The sequence below is a fragment of the Balaenoptera acutorostrata genome, chromosome 4 (genome assembly GCF_949987535.1).
Source record: "Balaenoptera acutorostrata chromosome 4, mBalAcu1.1, whole genome shotgun sequence".
Taxonomy (NCBI): domain Eukaryota; kingdom Metazoa; phylum Chordata; class Mammalia; order Artiodactyla; family Balaenopteridae; genus Balaenoptera; species Balaenoptera acutorostrata.
This window is the reverse complement of record NC_080067.1, coordinates 66,786,672-66,804,770: the sequence shown is the minus strand read 5'-3', so window position 1 is coordinate 66,804,770 and position 18,099 is coordinate 66,786,672. Positions and strand designations below refer to the sequence as shown.

The 18,099-nt window shown below is 40.8% G+C and overlaps 1 protein-coding gene across 3 annotated transcripts in view; it reads left to right on the top strand.

The window, feature by feature from the left end:
• The window catches only part of MCF2L2 (MCF.2 cell line derived transforming sequence-like 2), a 249,321-nt gene that overhangs the window by 145,125 nt on the left and 86,097 nt on the right, over positions 1–18,099 (top strand). For all 3 annotated transcript variants that reach the window (XR_009008109.1, XM_057545103.1, XM_007195354.2), the window contains exons 14-15: positions 1,161–1,252; positions 15,454–15,539. Coding sequence is in view for 2 of the 3 variants with exons in the window: in XM_057545103.1 (XP_057401086.1) it covers positions 1,161–1,252; positions 15,454–15,539 (178 nt within the window). In the remaining variant the exon portion in view is untranslated. The remainder of the gene's footprint in view (positions 1–1,160; positions 1,253–15,453; positions 15,540–18,099) is intronic.

The window sequence follows — 18,099 nt, the reverse complement described above, 5'->3', positions numbered from 1 at the left end:
GCTCACAGAACTTGAGGCTTGGGAGGGGCCTCTGGAGGCAAGACAGTCAACCTCCAACAAGTCTACCACAGATAAGCATCAGGGTGATATTGGTGGCATTAGCTGGATGACATTTTGGCCATAGGACCCAGAAATGCTCGTATCCTGTCCTGGATTAATCACAAGTATCCCATGAGTTTCCCAAAGAAACTGTGTATACAAGGGTGGTGATGGTGACAAGAATTCAAGTTACCACTTACTTATTAGCCTTGTAGCCATCACCCCCAATGCAGCCCTCTGGTAAAGCTGGGTTAGAAGTTTCAAGCATAACCAGGGCTTCTCCTACCCAAATCCCAATCTTACTGCCAAATGGCCGTGGAGCTTGAAGAAGGGTATCTCTCAGGTGTCTGAGAGCCCTGTGGGAAGGAGAGGACGGAGGGAGAATGATTGAGAGGAGAGAGCAAGAGCAAGGCTGCCCAATTCCCTCTAGACTCAGCTGATTCTTCACACAGTCATGCTGTCCACTAAAAATACGGTTGCATCAGTTTTGTAATGCAACTGTTAGATCATCAGATTAGCAACGATTTCTGCTTAGGGCAGACATGGACATTCCCTTATGTAATCACAGTGTGTTTAAATGGTAAGATTTTAGTATTTTTCAAATTTTCTGTAGTAATCACAAATTAATTACCTGTATAATGGAAAAAATATACTCAATAGAATGTGGTACCTAGAATTGAATCTTCTAATCCAAGAACATCAAGTACAATATTATACATTGCAGATGATTAATGCTAAATATCAGGGCATCAAAAGAATCCATGAAGTCTGGAATAGTTAAGGAAGATTTCATGAAGAAAGTGACTTTTTAGCTGGGCCTTAAAATTGGGAATGATGGAAACTATCATTTTTACCACATTATGTTTACTGATTTGTTGTGGTTTGATGTTTCCTGTGGTGTTGAGTGTGACTTTTTTCTCTTTGAATCAAGTGCCTGGGATTAAGGACTCTTTCTTTTCTGCATCTCTCCTTCACCTCCAATTTCATCTACTACCTTGGAAATCACTGGAGCAGCTCAGTGAAGCTTTGTTAATCAGCTACATCAACATGGTCCAAGTCAGGCTAAGTGCTCTGAGTTATTTATAAGCCAAATTAATGGCAAGTTTTCTTTGTCTCTCTAGCTCCTCATCAGAAAACCCCTGAGGAACATTATGTGGAGACGGATTTAAACTCTGTGGAAAAGGAAGATGATGAGACTACATTTGAAGTCAAGGTATGATCGCCTTTCCTTTACTGATAGAAATTTCTGACATAAGATTGCTGCCATAATTATCAATAAACCAATGAATTGTGTTTCCCTGTTTCATACCTACCATCACCTCCAGAAGATGAGCCATAAAGGCACGTAGCACAGACTAGTGCTCCCCAGAGATGAGGTTTGTAGAATTTCATCCTTTCCTTTCTTCTTCATTGCAAATAGAAACCAGAAGCTCTTTGGTCATAATGCACATAATGGTGGGTAGATATTGTTTCATTGAAGGAAAAGTCATTTTGTTCATTCCTATAATCTGACTTCACATTTAAAATTGGTAGAACAGTGTATGGTTTATACATAAAAAGAACATGACAGGGCTTCCCTGGTGGCGCAGTGGTTAAGAATCCGCCTGCCAATGCAGGGGGACAGGGGTTCGAGCCCTGGTCCGGGAAGATCCCACATGCCGCGGAGCAACTAAGCCCGTGCACCACAACTACTGAGCCTGCGCTCTAGAGCCCGCGAGCCACAACTACTGAAGCCCGCATGCCACAACTACTGAAGCCCATGCACCTAGAGCCCGTGCTCTGCAACAAGAGAAGCCACCGCAATGAGAAGCCCACGCACCACAACGAAGAGTAGCCCCCACTCGCTGCAACTAGAGAAAGCCTGTGTGCAGCAACAAAGACCGAACGCAGCCAAAAATAAATAAATAAATAAATGTATCAAAAAAAAAAAAAAGACAAAATTACATACAGCTACACACACACACACACACAGGCATATATAGCTGGTGAACTCCGAATAAGCATTGTGGATTGTGCCAAAGTCATTTTCATGCTTTTGATACTATACTCTAGTTGCGTGAGATGTTAACATTGAAGGAGGTTGGGGGAAGAGTACCTGGGACTTCTCTGTACATTTCTTTGCAGACTCATGTGAATCTATATAATCTATATAATTATTTCAAAATAAAAGTTAAAAAAAAGAAGAGCATAAGCTTTGGAATCTGGCAGACCTAGACTTAAGTGACATATGTCTTAAGTGACATAACCTCTCTAAACCTCAGTTTCTCATCTGTAAAAATGGGAATAACAATAGCTACCTCCTGAAACTGCTTTGAGCATCAAGAGAAAATCTGAAAATGGCCAAGCACTATATAATCGTAAAGTTACATTATATTTAAAAACCCAAGCAAAATGAATTGTGAATATATGTTGCTGTACAGCAACCCCAGAAGGGGTCCCTTTCCTCTGCCTCACTAAAAAATTAAATATCTGGCTGACTGAATGGTTCTGAAACAGAAGCCAGTAGACCATGGGCTCAAATGGACTTCAGCAATAGTTCGTATCCATCATCAATTCCCAATGTGTCCAAATCTAGGGCCCCCCACAGAGACTCCACTGACCATTAAGGAGTCAGGCAGAAAGCAAGTCTTAGGCTTTTCTTCCTGGAGGCAGAAACAATGTGGGAACTAGTTCCCAGCAGACTTTTCTTAGAGAGAGAAAGCTGCATTCTTCTGTCAGTTTGTTCAGTCATCCTTCTGTATTCTGGGCAGATGAGGACACTGTCATTGCTATTTTGGAATCCCTCATGGTTGGAGTTATTGCATCACCATGTCTTCCAGAGTTAGGAAACAGTCTCCTATTTCATACAGCCTTGTAATTTTTTTTTTTTTTTGGTAGTGTCTTTGTCTGGTTTTGGTATCAGGGTAATAGTGGCTTCATAGAATAACTTTGGGAGTGTTCCCTCCTCTTCAGCCTTTTGGAAAAGTTTGAGAAGGATCAGCATTAGTTCTTCTTTGTATGTTTGGTAGAATTCCCCAGTGAAGCCATCTGGTCCTGAACTTTTGTTTGCAGGGAGGTTTTGTTTTTGTTTTTTGTTTTTTTTATTACAGATTCTATCTCACTTTTAGTGATCGGTCTGTAAAATTATCTATTTCTTCTTGACTCAGTTTTGGTGGGCTGTATGTTTCTAGGAACTTGTCCATTTCTTCCAGGTTGTCTAATTGGCATATAGTTGTTCATAGTATATCATCCAGTCTTGATCAGTCATTTTTTGAAATGGGCAAATGTAACTAAAATTCACCTGACTTGACATTCATGAAGTCTGTGAAATCATCAGGTAATATAAAAAGGATTTAATTCACCTTCAAAACTGAGCATCACTCTACCATTTTCTGTACGCTGGTCTTCAAAGAATGTCATCTCTGAAGGTGAGGGCCGTGTCAAGTGCACCAGAGCCCAGATTGGGCACCTGAACGCATATGCCATTGCATTGACTCACAATGTGATTGGAACTCACTTCATATCTCTGTGACTTACTTTGCCCATCTTTAGACAACATATTTATGACCTGCACACTTCATAAAGATGCCGTGGGAGTTGTAAGTATGTTAAGGTTCTCATATATAAGAATTAAAATTAGAGTAAATTATTTCAATAATTGTAAACAATACAATGAGTGCTATTGTTTTATTTGTTGTAAAAGAAAAAAAGGAAATATTGTCAATAAACATAAAGCACCTTTCCTCAGGGAAGACCTCAAGTATTTAAGGCCAAAAGTTTCCATAAGCTACATTCATTATTTACTCCTGTGTTACATACTTGTAAAAATAGACACTGCAGGAGCAGGGGTGGAGATAGAATCAGAGGCCAGCAGGGTTGGAAAATGCTGAGTAGAATTCAAAAAGCCCTGACCACCAGATTTCTGGTTTCTTCCTTCTGCTGTGCTGTTTGTTTAATTCAGGCTCCAAGCCCATCCTGCTAAGAAGCTCTCTCCCCCTGTGTTTAGGCAGATCACCAACAGCATAGGTACTGCTAAGCAGGCACAGGTACATGCTACCGTCATCCTTCTTTGCTTGTGTTGCTTTTTCCCTTACTGTTGCCTTGTTTGGGTATTTAATGAAGGGCTTTTCCCACAAGAACATATATATTAACAGTCAAGGGAGAAAAGGAAGCAGGGTAGGAACAAAGGCTGCCCAACTTCCTAGTTTTGGAAAACAGTGGCTGCTCAGACTTCTGCTTCTAAAGCCCAGGGCTATGAGAAGAATGAGCAGAATCCACAGTCGTGCAAACTATGAATAGGAAGAAAGGGGATTTGTGCACCAAATCCCCAAATCCTGGACTTAGAAATCAATTTAGGATCCGTAAATGCAATTAGTGTTTTCCAAGGTGGGTAGTATAACCAGGGAAATCATCATTCCAAAATATGTAAGAAAACTAGTAAGAAAAAAAGTAGGTTAGAAAAGAAGGTTTAGAATCATCTCTGCACGGTCCAAAAGGGGGACAAGGAGGTTGATTACCATCAAGAACAATCACTGCTGCTTGTGTTTTGTGGCCACTGTCCAAGACAGATGACCAGGATAAGTAGAACATGCATCTGACTCTGGGTGACAATTCTGACACCTTTTTGGCCTTAGGCCTGGAACTGAAAGATGAAATGAAGGCATAGCCAGTTTAGGAGAGTGAATCATAACATTGTGATAAATGCCTCTCCTTGGCCTCAAGAGTAAATGCTCACAGGGGGGGGAAAAAAAAAAAAAAGCTATAAACCCAAACCATTCATGATTGCTGCTGGAGTCACTGATCCTCACTACCTGCAACTAAAATCATGATAAGGTCTTATCATCAGCAGAGAACTCATTCCCAAAAAAGGCGTTCCCTCTTCTCTGGCAGGAGAATCCTTGGTGTGCCAGTTCGCAGGAACTTGACAAGCTCAACTTGAGGAGGCGGCTGAGATTCTCGGGGCCATCTGGCAGCTGTGAGGGCTGCGCTTGGCTCACTGACACTGTCTGGGAAAGTCACGGTGGAGTCCTTCCCTGTGGCTTCTAGCAGTAGTGATATGGCTACTTTCTGCCCTTCCCGTCACCAGTTGGAAGCTGAAAGCATGACTCACCGGGGCTGCTTTCCCTGGGCTGCTCACATCATGGCCTCTTTGGAGGTGGAAAGAAGCCAAAGGCTAATGAGGATTTCTTTTTCCTGCATGTCAACCCTCAGGAAAAAGGAAGAGCTACTGCCTGTGTGTGAGCACCAGCAAACAGTGTTCCTGGGCACCTATTAAAGTCGTTGAAAATAGCGAGGTCTTTTCATGCTTCTGAGCAAACAGGCTCCTTCATAAAATTTTTTTAAAAACAAAAAAAGTCAAGGCAAGAAGAGAACAGAGAGGCGAGGGAAGGGTTGCTAACACTGACTGAGGGCCGGACATTGTGCTGGGTGCTGTGTGTACCTGATTTCATCTCAAGTCCTCAGTACCTTGTGAGGAAGGTGATGTCTCCTTTGTTTTATCTGTGATGCTGTTGAGGGTCTGAGGAGCTAAGTGAGTTTCCCCAAGTCTCACACAACTAGTAAATGATCGAACTGGAATCTGAAATTAGCAGTTTACTTAATCTAGCAGTTTCCTAATCTATCTAATTTAACCTGTCTACCGGATTACTTACTTAATCGACCTAACTAGCAGTTTACTTAGCCTTTCATCCCCTAAATTTCCTCTTCTGCAAAATGGAGTTAAATAAAGTAACCTCACAGGTGGCTGATTAAATGAGAAATATATGGAAAGCACCTAGCATGATGCCTGACATACAGAAGATTCTTAGTAATGTTAGTTTCCCATTTAATCCTGTGTTTACAGATAGAATGTTTTGTGTAAAAGATGAAAAGAAGCTGAAGGAAGGTTGGATTCAGGTCTTAAATTAAATAGCTTCTCCTAATCTCGGATATGTATCTTTTTGCCAAATGATAAGAGATCAGGGCCAAATTTAGTTTTTTGCTTTCTCACTCTTCTGAATCCCAAAATCTTTCATTTACCTTTCTGTTTCTCAAGAGAACTATGTGAACCATAAGCACATTTCACTGTTCACTTTCTGTGATGTTTAAAGTCTGGTCATTCTTAGAGATTCAAAAAATCCACCAAATCTTGATCTCCCCAGCCAAGCTCTCTGAACAATATCTAGAATGAAGATTCTCAAGGTTTCCTGTGTACTACAACCCTGAGAAGCTTATTCATAATGCAGATTTTCAGGCTCCATCCACAGAGACAGATTCAGGAGGTCTGGCTTAGGGTCCAGGAATACGACTTTTTTTTTTTTAATTTTATCTTATTTATTTATTTATTTATTTTTGGCTGTGGTGGGTGTTCGTTGCTGCACGCAGGCTTTCTCTAGTTGCAGTGAGCAGGGGCTACTCTTTGTTGCGGTGCGCGGGCTTCTCCTTGCAGTGGCTTCTCATTGCAGAGCACAGGCTCTAGGTGCGCGGGTTTCAGTAGTTGTGGCTCGCTGGCTCTAGAGCACAGGCTTAGTAGTTGTGGCGCACGGGCTTCGTTGCTCTGCGGCATGTGGGATCTTCCCAGACCAGGGCTCAAACCCTTGTCCCCTGCGTTGGCAGGCAGATTCTCAACCACTGCGCCACCAGGGAAGCCCCAGAATATGACTTTTTAACTTATGCATTTGGTGACTAGAATGCAGGTGGTACAAGGGACTGCACTTTTGGTCACATTGGCCTAGAGGCTATAGTCATAGGCCATTGGGATAAAGAAGAAATCATTAAGGTAGATATGGATCTCTTAGGCTAATACAGAGTCCAAAATGCAGGAGAGTGAGGATGTGACTAAATTAATGTATGAGAATGTATTTTTCACTGAGGGAACTACATGAGAAAAAAGAGAGAATAACAGTAAGACCACTGTTGGCTTTGCCCTCTCATCAATAAAAAATGGACATGACTAAAATATTTGATATATCCAATTTGGGTGGCTTATTCAGCTCAATTTAATATATATCAAAGCAATTGCTATGGGTCACCTATGGGAAACAATTCTAACATGGGGCCTAAACTCAGGAAACTTACAAGTTTCATGGGGGAAACAACATATTTCCAATAATTTATAATATAAAGCAGAATGACCTACCTCTAGTAAAAGGAATATAATGTGTTAGAAGGCAGAAGAGGGAACAGTTCATAGCAAGTATGTCGGGGTGTTTTTTTCCAAAGGAGGTGGCATTTGAACTTAATTTTTTTAAGAGTTTTTTTTAAATTTATTTATTTTTCTTTATTTTTTTTGGCTTCGTCGGGTCTTAGTCGCGGCACGCGGGCTGTTCATTGCCACGCGCGGGCTTCTCTCTAGTTATGGCACACGGGCTCCAAGGCACATGGGCTCCAAGGCGCGTGGGCTCTGTAGTTGTGGCACACGGGCTCTCTCACTGAGGCAAGTGAGCTCAGTACTTGTGGCACGGGGGCTTAGTTGCCCCGTGGCATGTGGGATCTTAGTTCCCCGACCAGGGATCGAATCCACGTCCCCTGCACTGGAAGGCAGATTCTTTACCACTGGACCACCAGGGAAGTCCCTGAACTTAATTTTAAAGAATAAATACAACTTTGAAAGGTGGATAAGATAGAGAAGGGCATTCCAGGATGGGGAAGGATGTAAAGCCTCAGAAGTCTGAAGGGAGCATAGGCTATTCTGGGAATAGTCCAAGAAAGCTGGGAAGGTAGACCAAAGACAGGTTGCTGAAGGCTTTGGTTGAGGGTTGTTGCCAGCAAGGGCACTTGTGTATTGGTTTGACATTGGTACAGCAATGAAGAGTAAATTAGATGAAGAGAGGCAGGCTGACCAGCTGCCAGCGGTTGTCACAGTCCAGGTGAGACTTCAATGTTGAGAGCTTACTAATGGCCGTGGCAAAAAAGGAGATGGGCAGAGCTCATACCCATTAGTCCAGGTGTTCTCCCCAGTGCCTGGAATGCTCTAGACTGTCAGAGAAAGTTTGATGAATGAAGGAATAGTTCAAGGCAGAGAAATAAGGGGATAGATTTAATAGGGAGGAAAAAGAAGATACTGAAAATACCTTCAAGGTTTCCATCTTGGAATCTCCATTGAATGAATTTGTTGGCCAATATAGAGTACGCGGGGGAACAGTAGAAAGTGAGGACTTATGCAGGCTGAGTCCAGCATTTGTGGTCTCGTGGATCTATAACAGTAACCTACACACTCTCTTTCTGTTAGCTGGGCTATACTCCTCCCCACAGCAGCAAGAGTCAACCAGTTGGCCTTGAGGTTATTTGGAAATTAACTAGGTTAGGGCACTTTTGCAAATCTAATAAAGCATTTTTCAAATTTGTGATTTTATTTATGAGTTAAGTAAGATTTACAGACATGTAAAAATTGTTACATTAACATTTATGCATTAAAGTTAAAATCACATGAAATCAAACAGTCTGAGAAAATTCAGGATGTATGGACAACTTCTTTTCAACGTCCTCGGCTTACTTATTTCCTCCACATTTTCTTGGTTTGGGAATGGGAGAAAGGTATCTTGTGACATGTTTCTCACTTTCTGATATTTTTAACAGAACTACAGACTTGCATATCATTGGTAAAACAACGTTGCAATGTTTGCAGTTTTTTAAGAAGACATTTCCCCCATAAACAAATACTATAAGTAATGTTTAGAGTATTAGTCCAGCTTATAAATGCCAATTTAACCAGTAAGAACATTGAACTAATTACTAACAAGTCTAGCTGCAAAACTCAAGATTTAGATAAAAGAGACCCTGGAAAAATTTTGTAAAGTTTTCATCTGGGACCCATTTCCTTATCTTTCCCTAGTCATTTCCCCTTTCCACAGAGCTTCAGGACCAGTTATGCCTGTCTCCTCAAGCCCTCCAAAGGGCTTCAGTCTATAAAATGTCCTAAAACCTTCCTCTTACCTCGCCATCCCTCCCCTCCCTCTTGGAAGTCTCCTCCCAATGCAGCTGATCTGGACTAGAAGTGGGAGAAATCTGAATGAGCTAGTTCACAGCAATGCATGGCTGAGTGACTGACAGCCCCTTAACCCTCCTGCAAACACTTGCCATCTTTTAAAACGGACTGACTGCCTTATTATCTAAAGGAATCTTTAGGTAGTGGCTTCTTCAGGCAATGCCAGTGAAGTGTACGAAAAGATATGCTGGAAAAAGGCCAATGAGAGGGAGCAAATAGGACAGACCAGCCGGGTAGGAATTCACTTGAAGGATAGATTCTCTAGGTGGTTCCTGTTCTTCAGAAGTCCTTCTTATTCTCCACATCAAAACCCACTGAATCTCAAAAATCGGGGGGGTGGGGTTTCCCCTTTCCCGGCAGTTCCAGCAATGGAGAGGGGAGGCTACTCTTTCCCAAGGCTGATGTTTTTCACTCTGGGAAACAGAGTGTCTCTAAGGCCACCCTGGACTGAGGCTGGAGGTGACTGCCCTTTGGAGAGGTTTCCTTTCCTTTCCTTCCTGCTCTCCTCCTCTAAGCTGTGCCATTCTATAATTATTCAGTGATTCTTACTTGTCATACCTCTTTTACTTTCTCAGGTTTTCATAATTAATTTACAATCCCAGAAAAGACTTAACCTTAAACGCTTCTTTCAATGATCACTCTTCATGCTTTAAATGAAGAGGGTGGGTTCAGCTCCTTATCTGCCTTACCTTTTCTCTCTCAGAATTAGGTCTAGCAGCTTTCCTTTTTAAGAAATGTGATAATATAATAAATCATACTTTTACCTTAAATTACCAGATACCATCTCTTTAAAAGAGTTGGAGCTGAAATTGCTCTCCAAGCATTCCTAAAATCATAATGGGAAGTCACCTAACTTAAGGGAAAAATTTGATTCTGTTTCAAATGTTGCTCTTTCTCCTTTGGGGAAGAAAAAAAATGTTAATAATCCATTGAAAATTACCTCTTGATAATTTTTAAAATATAAGTTTAAAAAAGATAGGTTCTTCAGAGAAATTGAAATAAATTTTTTTTTTACAAAAAATTCCTTCAGGTTTGGCACTTCACCTGTTTTTTTTTTTCAAATTTTGAAAATATGTCTTTCTTCAAAATATGGGGAGACAAAACAGATTCTATGTTGCTGAGAAGATACAGGAAGTCATCATTAAAGGTGATCCTAGAAAACCTGCATGTGGGTTGGTGTCATTTTTTTTTTTTTTTTATAAATTTATTTATTTTATTTATTTATTTTTGGCTGTGTTGGGTCTTCGTTGCTGTGTGCGGGCTTTCTCTAGTTGCGGCGAGCGGGGGCTACTCTTCATTGCGGTGCGCAGGCTTCTCATTGCGGTGGCTTCTCTTATTGTGGAGCACGGGCTCTAGGCGCATGGGCTTCAGTAGTTGTGGCACTTGGGCTCAGTAGTTGTGGCTCACAGGCTCTAGAGCGCAGGCTCAGTAGTTGTGGCGCACGAGCTTAGTTGCTCTGCGGCATGTGGGATCTTCCCGGACCAGGGCTCGAACCCGTGTCCCCTGCATTGGCAGGCGGATTCTTAACCACTGCGCCACCAGGGAAGCCCGGGTTGGTGTCATTTTGAACCCAGAGAGAGGCTAGGGTGGAGGTGGGGGTCAGGGAGTGACGCTGGGCCTGGAGCTGCTGCCAGCCTGCCTGCCTTCACTGCCACCCTTGTTCTTCAGAATAAAAGGAACGTACAGGAGGAGGGAGTCTCCCACCTGATTGGCCTCCCAACAGAGTAGTTTATGGGTTGGTTCCCTTTTAAAGCAGTTGACTGAGAAAATCCCTTCTTTGGTGCCCTGAAGCATCCCCAAGTCAGGGTGACTGAAGGGAAACAGGATATGATTTCACAAGAAACTTAGTGCTCTGCTTTAAAATCACCTCACTGTATAATTCACTGAGGCTCATAAGGAAACGCTAACAAAGAAATAAAGCAGCAATTGGTGGGTTGGTCTGCAGTCAGTTTTCTCGGTCCATTATTTGAATCACAGGACCAATATTTGAAAAAAGCAAGCATTTATTTGAATATGCTCTCGTCCTCCTAGAGCTTTCAGGAAGCTTAATTTAAAATTTTCCCAAAAGTACTCTGGCCACAATTGAGCTTTCATCTCAAAATTGGAAGCAACAGCACTTATGTTGGTATTTTATATTATAAGCAGAGAAACGTTTCATAGCCAAATGAAACATCTCCCTCATTTTACACAGAAGGAAATGCATGCCCAGGGAGATTAAGTGACAGCCAACATCTCCCAGCTAGTGAGAAATATGGGGTCCAGTAGCAACTATCCAGCAATTACTGAAGGTCAGCATGTTGAGTGCTTTACATAATTACCTATTTTAATCCCCACACAGTAGATATTAAAGAGCCAATCATAAATGTCATTTATTCTTTTCTTTGTGCTAAGCATTTTAATACATTATCTCTAATTACCACATAAACCTTCTGATGCAGATGTAATACCCCTATTTTACTGATAGAGAACTAAGGTGCTACCCAAGGCCACTTCTTTAAAAGTAAGCCAGGGATTCCCACCCAGATTTACCTCTCACACCTCAGTTTGCGTTCTTTTCACTCTTTTATTTATTTATTTATTTATTTATTTATTTATGGCTGTGTTGGGTCTTCGTTTCTGTGCGAGGGCTTTCTCTAGTTGTGGCAAGTGGGGGCCACTCTTCATTGCAGTGCGCGGGCCTCTCATTATCGCGGCCTCTCTTGTTGCAGAGCACAGGCTCCAGAAGCGCAGGCTCAGTAATTGTGGCTCACGGGCCCAGCTGCTCCGCAGCATGTGGGATCTTCCCAGACCAGGACTCGAACCTGTGTCCCTTGCATTGGTAGGCAGACTCTCAACCACTGCGCCACCAGGGAAGCCCATTCTTTTCACTCTTTAAGAGGTTTTCAAATTGCAGGTCACAATGGTGATAGTGAACTCAGTTAGGTGGGTTCACCAGCATTTTAAAAAAATAAATAAATAAACAGAAGGGAATGGGATAGAATTTAAAAATAGAATGTATCCCATCACAAAATCACACAAACATTTTTCAGTTATACGTACATCTGTTGTATATTTTTTCCCCAACACCAACAAACAATTAATTCTGTACTGTCTACCTGGAGATAGCATCAGATGCCAAATATTGAGGGCTCAGCCTTATAAGACTGCTCCCATGCCCCTTCAGAGGCCAATTGCAAACGCAGGTTGTCACCTGTGCTTCTGAGAGACTGGCTGGCTGTAGGTGCTTCCTAATAGTTACCTCATTAACATAAACTCAAGTGTGGTTGAAAGGGGTTTGTTATAAATATCAAGACAGTCTATCACAAGAAATGTAAAGGGTTTTAGGAGCTCTGTGCCAGAAACAGGATGAAGACCAAACATATATTTCTTATTATAAATCACAATATATGTGTATAAGTATTATTATGTAAATGTTTTTCCTGTGGGTTGTGGTCAGTTTTTAAAGCCACTGCACCAGAACTAATCCATCTAAACCTTAGCAAAACACTGGTATACAGTGCAGTTAACTGCCGGCTCTTATTAAAACAGTCCCCAGATCTGCTGTGGATCCTTCCCATACATTCTCCAAAACATGGGTGTTGTATTCCATCAAACTTGATTGACAGAGGACTCTCCCTCCACCCTGACACCAACTGTCTGACATGTGGCCACAAGAATATGGGTTGACATGACCAAGTCCATGCCTAAGCATTCCAGCAAGCCCATGAGGTCATCTCATGCATGACAAAGTCTGTAAATTAGAGGGATGTTATCATTCTGTATAAAATGATAAAGCCCATACCTGCACCTTAAGTCATTGTTATTTTTCCATCACTATACTAGGGTGTCATGAAATAAGAGACTCTACAATCCACCATACTAACAATAGATCAATAGAGTTGGAAAGAGCCCAATTCATTTCACAAGCATAAGCAAGTTTTACAGTGAGAGGGAGTTTTGTTAATAATGGTAGTTACTCTTTCTGAAGGTATTGCATGTTGTGGATTCAAAGATGAATAAGGCTGGAGCTCAAAGTCCAGTGAGTGTTTCTGGCACAGTAACATCACAGAGGAGGAACTAGAAAGGGATGCAATGTAACATTAACTGCCATAGTAATTAGTTCAACATTACATAGAAAATGTGAAGAAAGAGCTTTGGTAGTGTAGTGAAAATACCTAGATTGGTTTGAATCCAGGGACTGGTATTTACTTCTGTATATTGACTGAAATGAAAAATATATTCTAGTCTCTGGTCAAATATAGTTAAGAGAGGGAACTAAAAATTTAGATTCTTATTGAAATGATATCCTATTTTAAAAGAAAAAATATGAACCTGAATGTAAGATTGCTCTTGTATTTTAGAGCTAAATTAACAAAACTAGTATCCCACATCCTCCTTTATTTGTTAGCTGGCTTTCTGGATATGATACCAGATTTGGGAAGACATCTATGAAAAGATAGAAAATCCATGGTTTTCTTTCATACACTGCACACTTTTAAATTGCTGTCTCTGTGGTCTGCATTGTGGATCATAAAACAGCCTTACCTTGACTGCTCTCTGTTAATCCAGGGAGAGGACTCTCTTGCATTGTCTACAACTAACTGAGCAGCCTGTAACTCTCACCTGTTTTGCAAGGTTCTTCCTATCTGTTCATCTGAATCTGGGAAAAGCTCATCGTCCAACTTTTAGCTCTAATCTACAAGGAATCTTTATGTTTATTCATTAAATTTCCCTTAATAATACTTTTGCAAGAGGGCCCTTTCTAAATCTATACTCCCTTTTGTGAGAATGTAAAATAACTCATTTAAACAGAACCTAGCAGGCAGGAAGAATTCAAATGCTGGCTAATTATCTACTTGTTCATTATTGGTTAATACCCTTATAATACTCCCGTTGCTATCAATATGATATACAAATTCACTTCCTGGTTAAAATGATATTTTCTTGAAAGTAAATTGAGTGGGAGTCTTGTCTCTTTTTGAGAATTAAATGCCTAGTGTTATTCTTTTTTCTTTTTAACTCTTTTAACTCTTTTAACTTTTTTTAATTTTTTGCCACGTTGTCTGGCATGTTGGATCTTAGTTCCCCGACCAGGGATCGAACCCGTGCCCCCTGCATTGGAAGCACAGAGTCTTAACCACTGGACTGCCAGGGAAGTCCACCCAGTGTTCTGAAAAAGATCTGCAACCCTATGAGGCAGATAGTGCTGCTACAGAAGGGGGTCCCCTTCCAGGGCCCGAGAGTAGGCTGTTGTCTAACACTCGGAAATGAATTGTCCAAGGAGACACACTTACTGACAAAGCAAAAGACTTTATTAGCATGGACATATATACACTACCAAATGTAAAATAGATAGCTAGTAGGAAGGAGCTGCATAACACAGGAAGATCAGCTCGGTGCTTTGTGACCACCTAGAGGGGTGGGATAGGGAGGATGGGAGGGAGATGCAAGAGGGAGGAGATATGGGGATGTATGTATACGTATAGCTGATTCACTTTGTTATAAAGCAGAAACTAACACACCATTGTAAAGCAATTATACTCCAATAAAGATGTTTAAAAAAAAAAAAAGACTTTATCGGGAAGGGGCACCTGGGTGGAGAGCAGTAGGGTAAGGGAACCCAGGAGAACTGCTCTGCCACACGGCTTGCAGTCTTAGGTTTTATGGTAATGGGGTTAGCTTTCCAGGTTGTCTCTGGCCAGTCATCTTGCTTGGCCCATATTTGGTCTGACTCAGGGTCTTTCCTGGTGGCACTTCATCTCTCAGCCAAGATGGGTCCCAGCATGAGGGTTTCTGGGAGGTTGGCAGGACAGAGTAGGGCTGGCGTCTCCTCCCTCCTTTTGGCCCCTCCCGGATCGCCCCCCCACCCCCGCCCCAAGGTCTCAGCGGTGGCACACAGTGGAACAGGGCTTCCGACCACCAGCTGGCTTTAAGCCAGCACTGGTGACCACTATGCACTGGCCTAAGAAGGCAGTGTGATGCAACGGACTTGTGATTACCAGCCTGTGAAAGTGGACCCTGGACTTATCTCCTCTTTGTCTAGCTCTCTCTCTGGGCTTGGGCAGGCCACAACTTCTCCAGACATTGATTTCTTATCCGGAAAAAAAACCAAAAAAAACAAAACACATTGAATCAAATGATCCCTTTGCTGTCCCTTGTAGCAAACTCTGAATCATTTTTGTGTATCAGCAGGGAAGGGGGAAGAGTACAACGTTAATAGTCCCTTCATTATTAAGGAAAAAGGATACCTGCTTTTGTGAATGAGTTTTTGATGTTCCTGAAGGAAGCCTCAAGGGGAAACTGTAAAAGATCCACAGAGTGGTTGGGGATAACCCAAGAAAGAAAGAGAAAGATGAGAAACTGAATATGTTGCTTATCTAGAAAATTAAAAACAACAGCAAAACAAAGACATATAGGAATAGAAAAATATAGGTAAGAGCCCTCCTCCCCCAAACAAATAGATGATCTTACCAAAATTTCTTTCACTTCAGAATGAAGAAATACTTGAAAGCAGTCATGATGGGGAGAACCCTGAGCCAGAGCAGCTTGACAGTTCCAAAAATCTTTCCCCCAGCAGGTAAGACTGCACATCTCTTTGTAGAAGTCATTTTAACCCTTTAGAGGCGTGGGGGTAATGGGGGAGGAGGGTAGGGTATGCTCTGTTTTAAATCTCATCACTTATCTTTCCTAGATCAAATCACATATTTATTCTGTATACTAACCTTCATTGTGTACCGGAGAACAAAACTCATGAATCTCATAAAATCAACAAGCAAGAGCTGAAAATGGCATCTCATAAACCAGGCTTCCCAAGATACTCAGTTTTTAAAAACAGTGTATTATCAAGAAAATAGTAAATGAAAAACTATTGCTAATATTGATTGAATTATTGGTTTTAAAGCATTTAAAGGATATAGGTTCCCCATAAACACAATTTATACAAATATAATGCTATTTTTGGCCTACAGCAAGGTGTTTACATGCATGTGAATGCTCTGCAGATCAGAAAGCCTAAATTATGGCAGTTAAGACCAAAAGCATGAGAGGAAATTCATTTTTTAAAAAATTTTCCTTGTACTCAGAATCCCCATCATTACCTTTGTTCTAGCCTTTGTCACATTGTTTTACCCACACCATTTGACTTATTCATTTATGAGCTGCTTTTATCCCAAGGGTCTATCATGTTTAGCTCTTAGCAGGCCTCCAAAAAAATGCCTGTAGAATGAATGAACAAACGTCTTTAGGAATTTGCCCCTTGATTAAAGCCAGTATTAGTTTAATTAGATTACTTCCTAGTCTTTCACTTTAAGGTGTACTCAAGGAAACATGTGGGCTCTTACTGGTTGAAATATACCTTTGAGTTATAGTAAATGGCCCAATTCAGCATATCTGAAAGTGTATTTAGTTGGGTTATGTCTGAAAAGCACCACCTGGCAATGTATTCTGTTGTTTTCCTTAAGTGACAGTATATCATTGGGGGCTTTTCTATTACTACAACCATACTTACTTTTATAATTATAATTTTATCATTCTTATAATGAATCCTTTATGTTGATGAATTATTGTATTAATTTACAGGAAATGATTAAATCATACTTCTAATGAGAAATGCAAATGGGAGAAGTTACAGCATTTAATGAAACAAAAATATCTAAGATTCTTGCAAAAGAACCTTGAGAAAAGGCAAAATTAGCCAGTGGATTAAGGAGACAGGAGAATCTATAAGACTACTGTTTTAGTTCTACCGCCAGCTTTGAATAAATACTATAAGATCACCATCTTTGCTGCAACAGTTTAATCTATATTTCCTTATTCATTTTTGATTTTATAGATTTGAGTTTTTATGTATAACTAATACAGATTTGTTGGGCTAGAGTTAATAGGTACAATATGCTTGGCACATAGTAAGCATTCAGATTTTGTTGAATAAATTATAAGCTTTTAAGTAGTGCAGGTAAAATGTTATACCAGATAGTGTCCATTAAGGGTTCTGAATAATTAATCTCTTTTCATTTTTGGATGGCTTGCCAGAATAACATTACTTTATTATATTTGGCAAAAATAATGATTCTAAGCACTATGTGATAGCACTGTGCATAGTCCCTACCTTTATAACTTATATTTTAACTAGGAAAAAACACATGAAATGATTCCTAGGTAGCACAATAAAATATTTGATTAAGTATATATTTTAGAGGGAGGGGAGGAGATGCTTAATGGAGGAGCAAAGGTAGGGTTGTAAATCCAAGATTTCAGCAGCTGCAGGAGAAACAGTGTTCCTGGCAAGGGTAACCAATTTATGCAAGGTAAGGTCATGAATGAGATCTGTGATGGGTAATAGCGGCAGTGGGAAAAATAAAGCTACAGGAAATGAAGGAGGAAAAGAAGATTAAATAAGGCCTTGAAAACCAGGTAGAAGAGATTAGATTTGATGCTGGGGCAGTAAGGAGCCTTTGAGGTCTGGAGCAAAGGAACATCATAATGAAAGCTGCGACTGAGGCTAGTCCAACTGCAGAATGCAGTCACTGCAGGGAAAGCAGAGTCAAGGAGACACCTAACATTTCTCATTATTACAGAAGAATGAGTAACCCTGTCTGATTCTCATTGTAGCTCTGGTATTCAATTAAAGTCCCCAAAATAGGTCAACTTAACTCTTCTGAGTCATCATCATTTTAGTCCCAACTACAAACACCCCAGCCATGCCTTGCAAGTAAAAGTTCTACTACAACCAAATAATTCAGAGGCTTCCAAGTTTTGAAAAATATATAGATTGAATCACACCATGTACTATGTGAAGAATCAAGCCAGAATCAGGTGAAAAGCAGATGAGCACATACTATGTACAGATATACTGAAACACCAAACACTGCAGAGCAGGCCTAAGAATATTCCTAATGTTAAGAGACTAGGGCTAAATTTGAATCAACTGTTGGATAGCTAACGATATCAAATAAAAGGAAAATATGACCTTTCAAATGGTGTCTTAAGGCACTATGGCTATAGATAGGTTCTTATTTCATCTTTTCCTGAACAATCTATTAGGAAAGAAGAATTCCCCCACTTAGACATTCCAGCATAAATCTTTCAACAAACAAAAGAAGCACTTTAGATGGCTCCACAATGCAGAGGACACAATA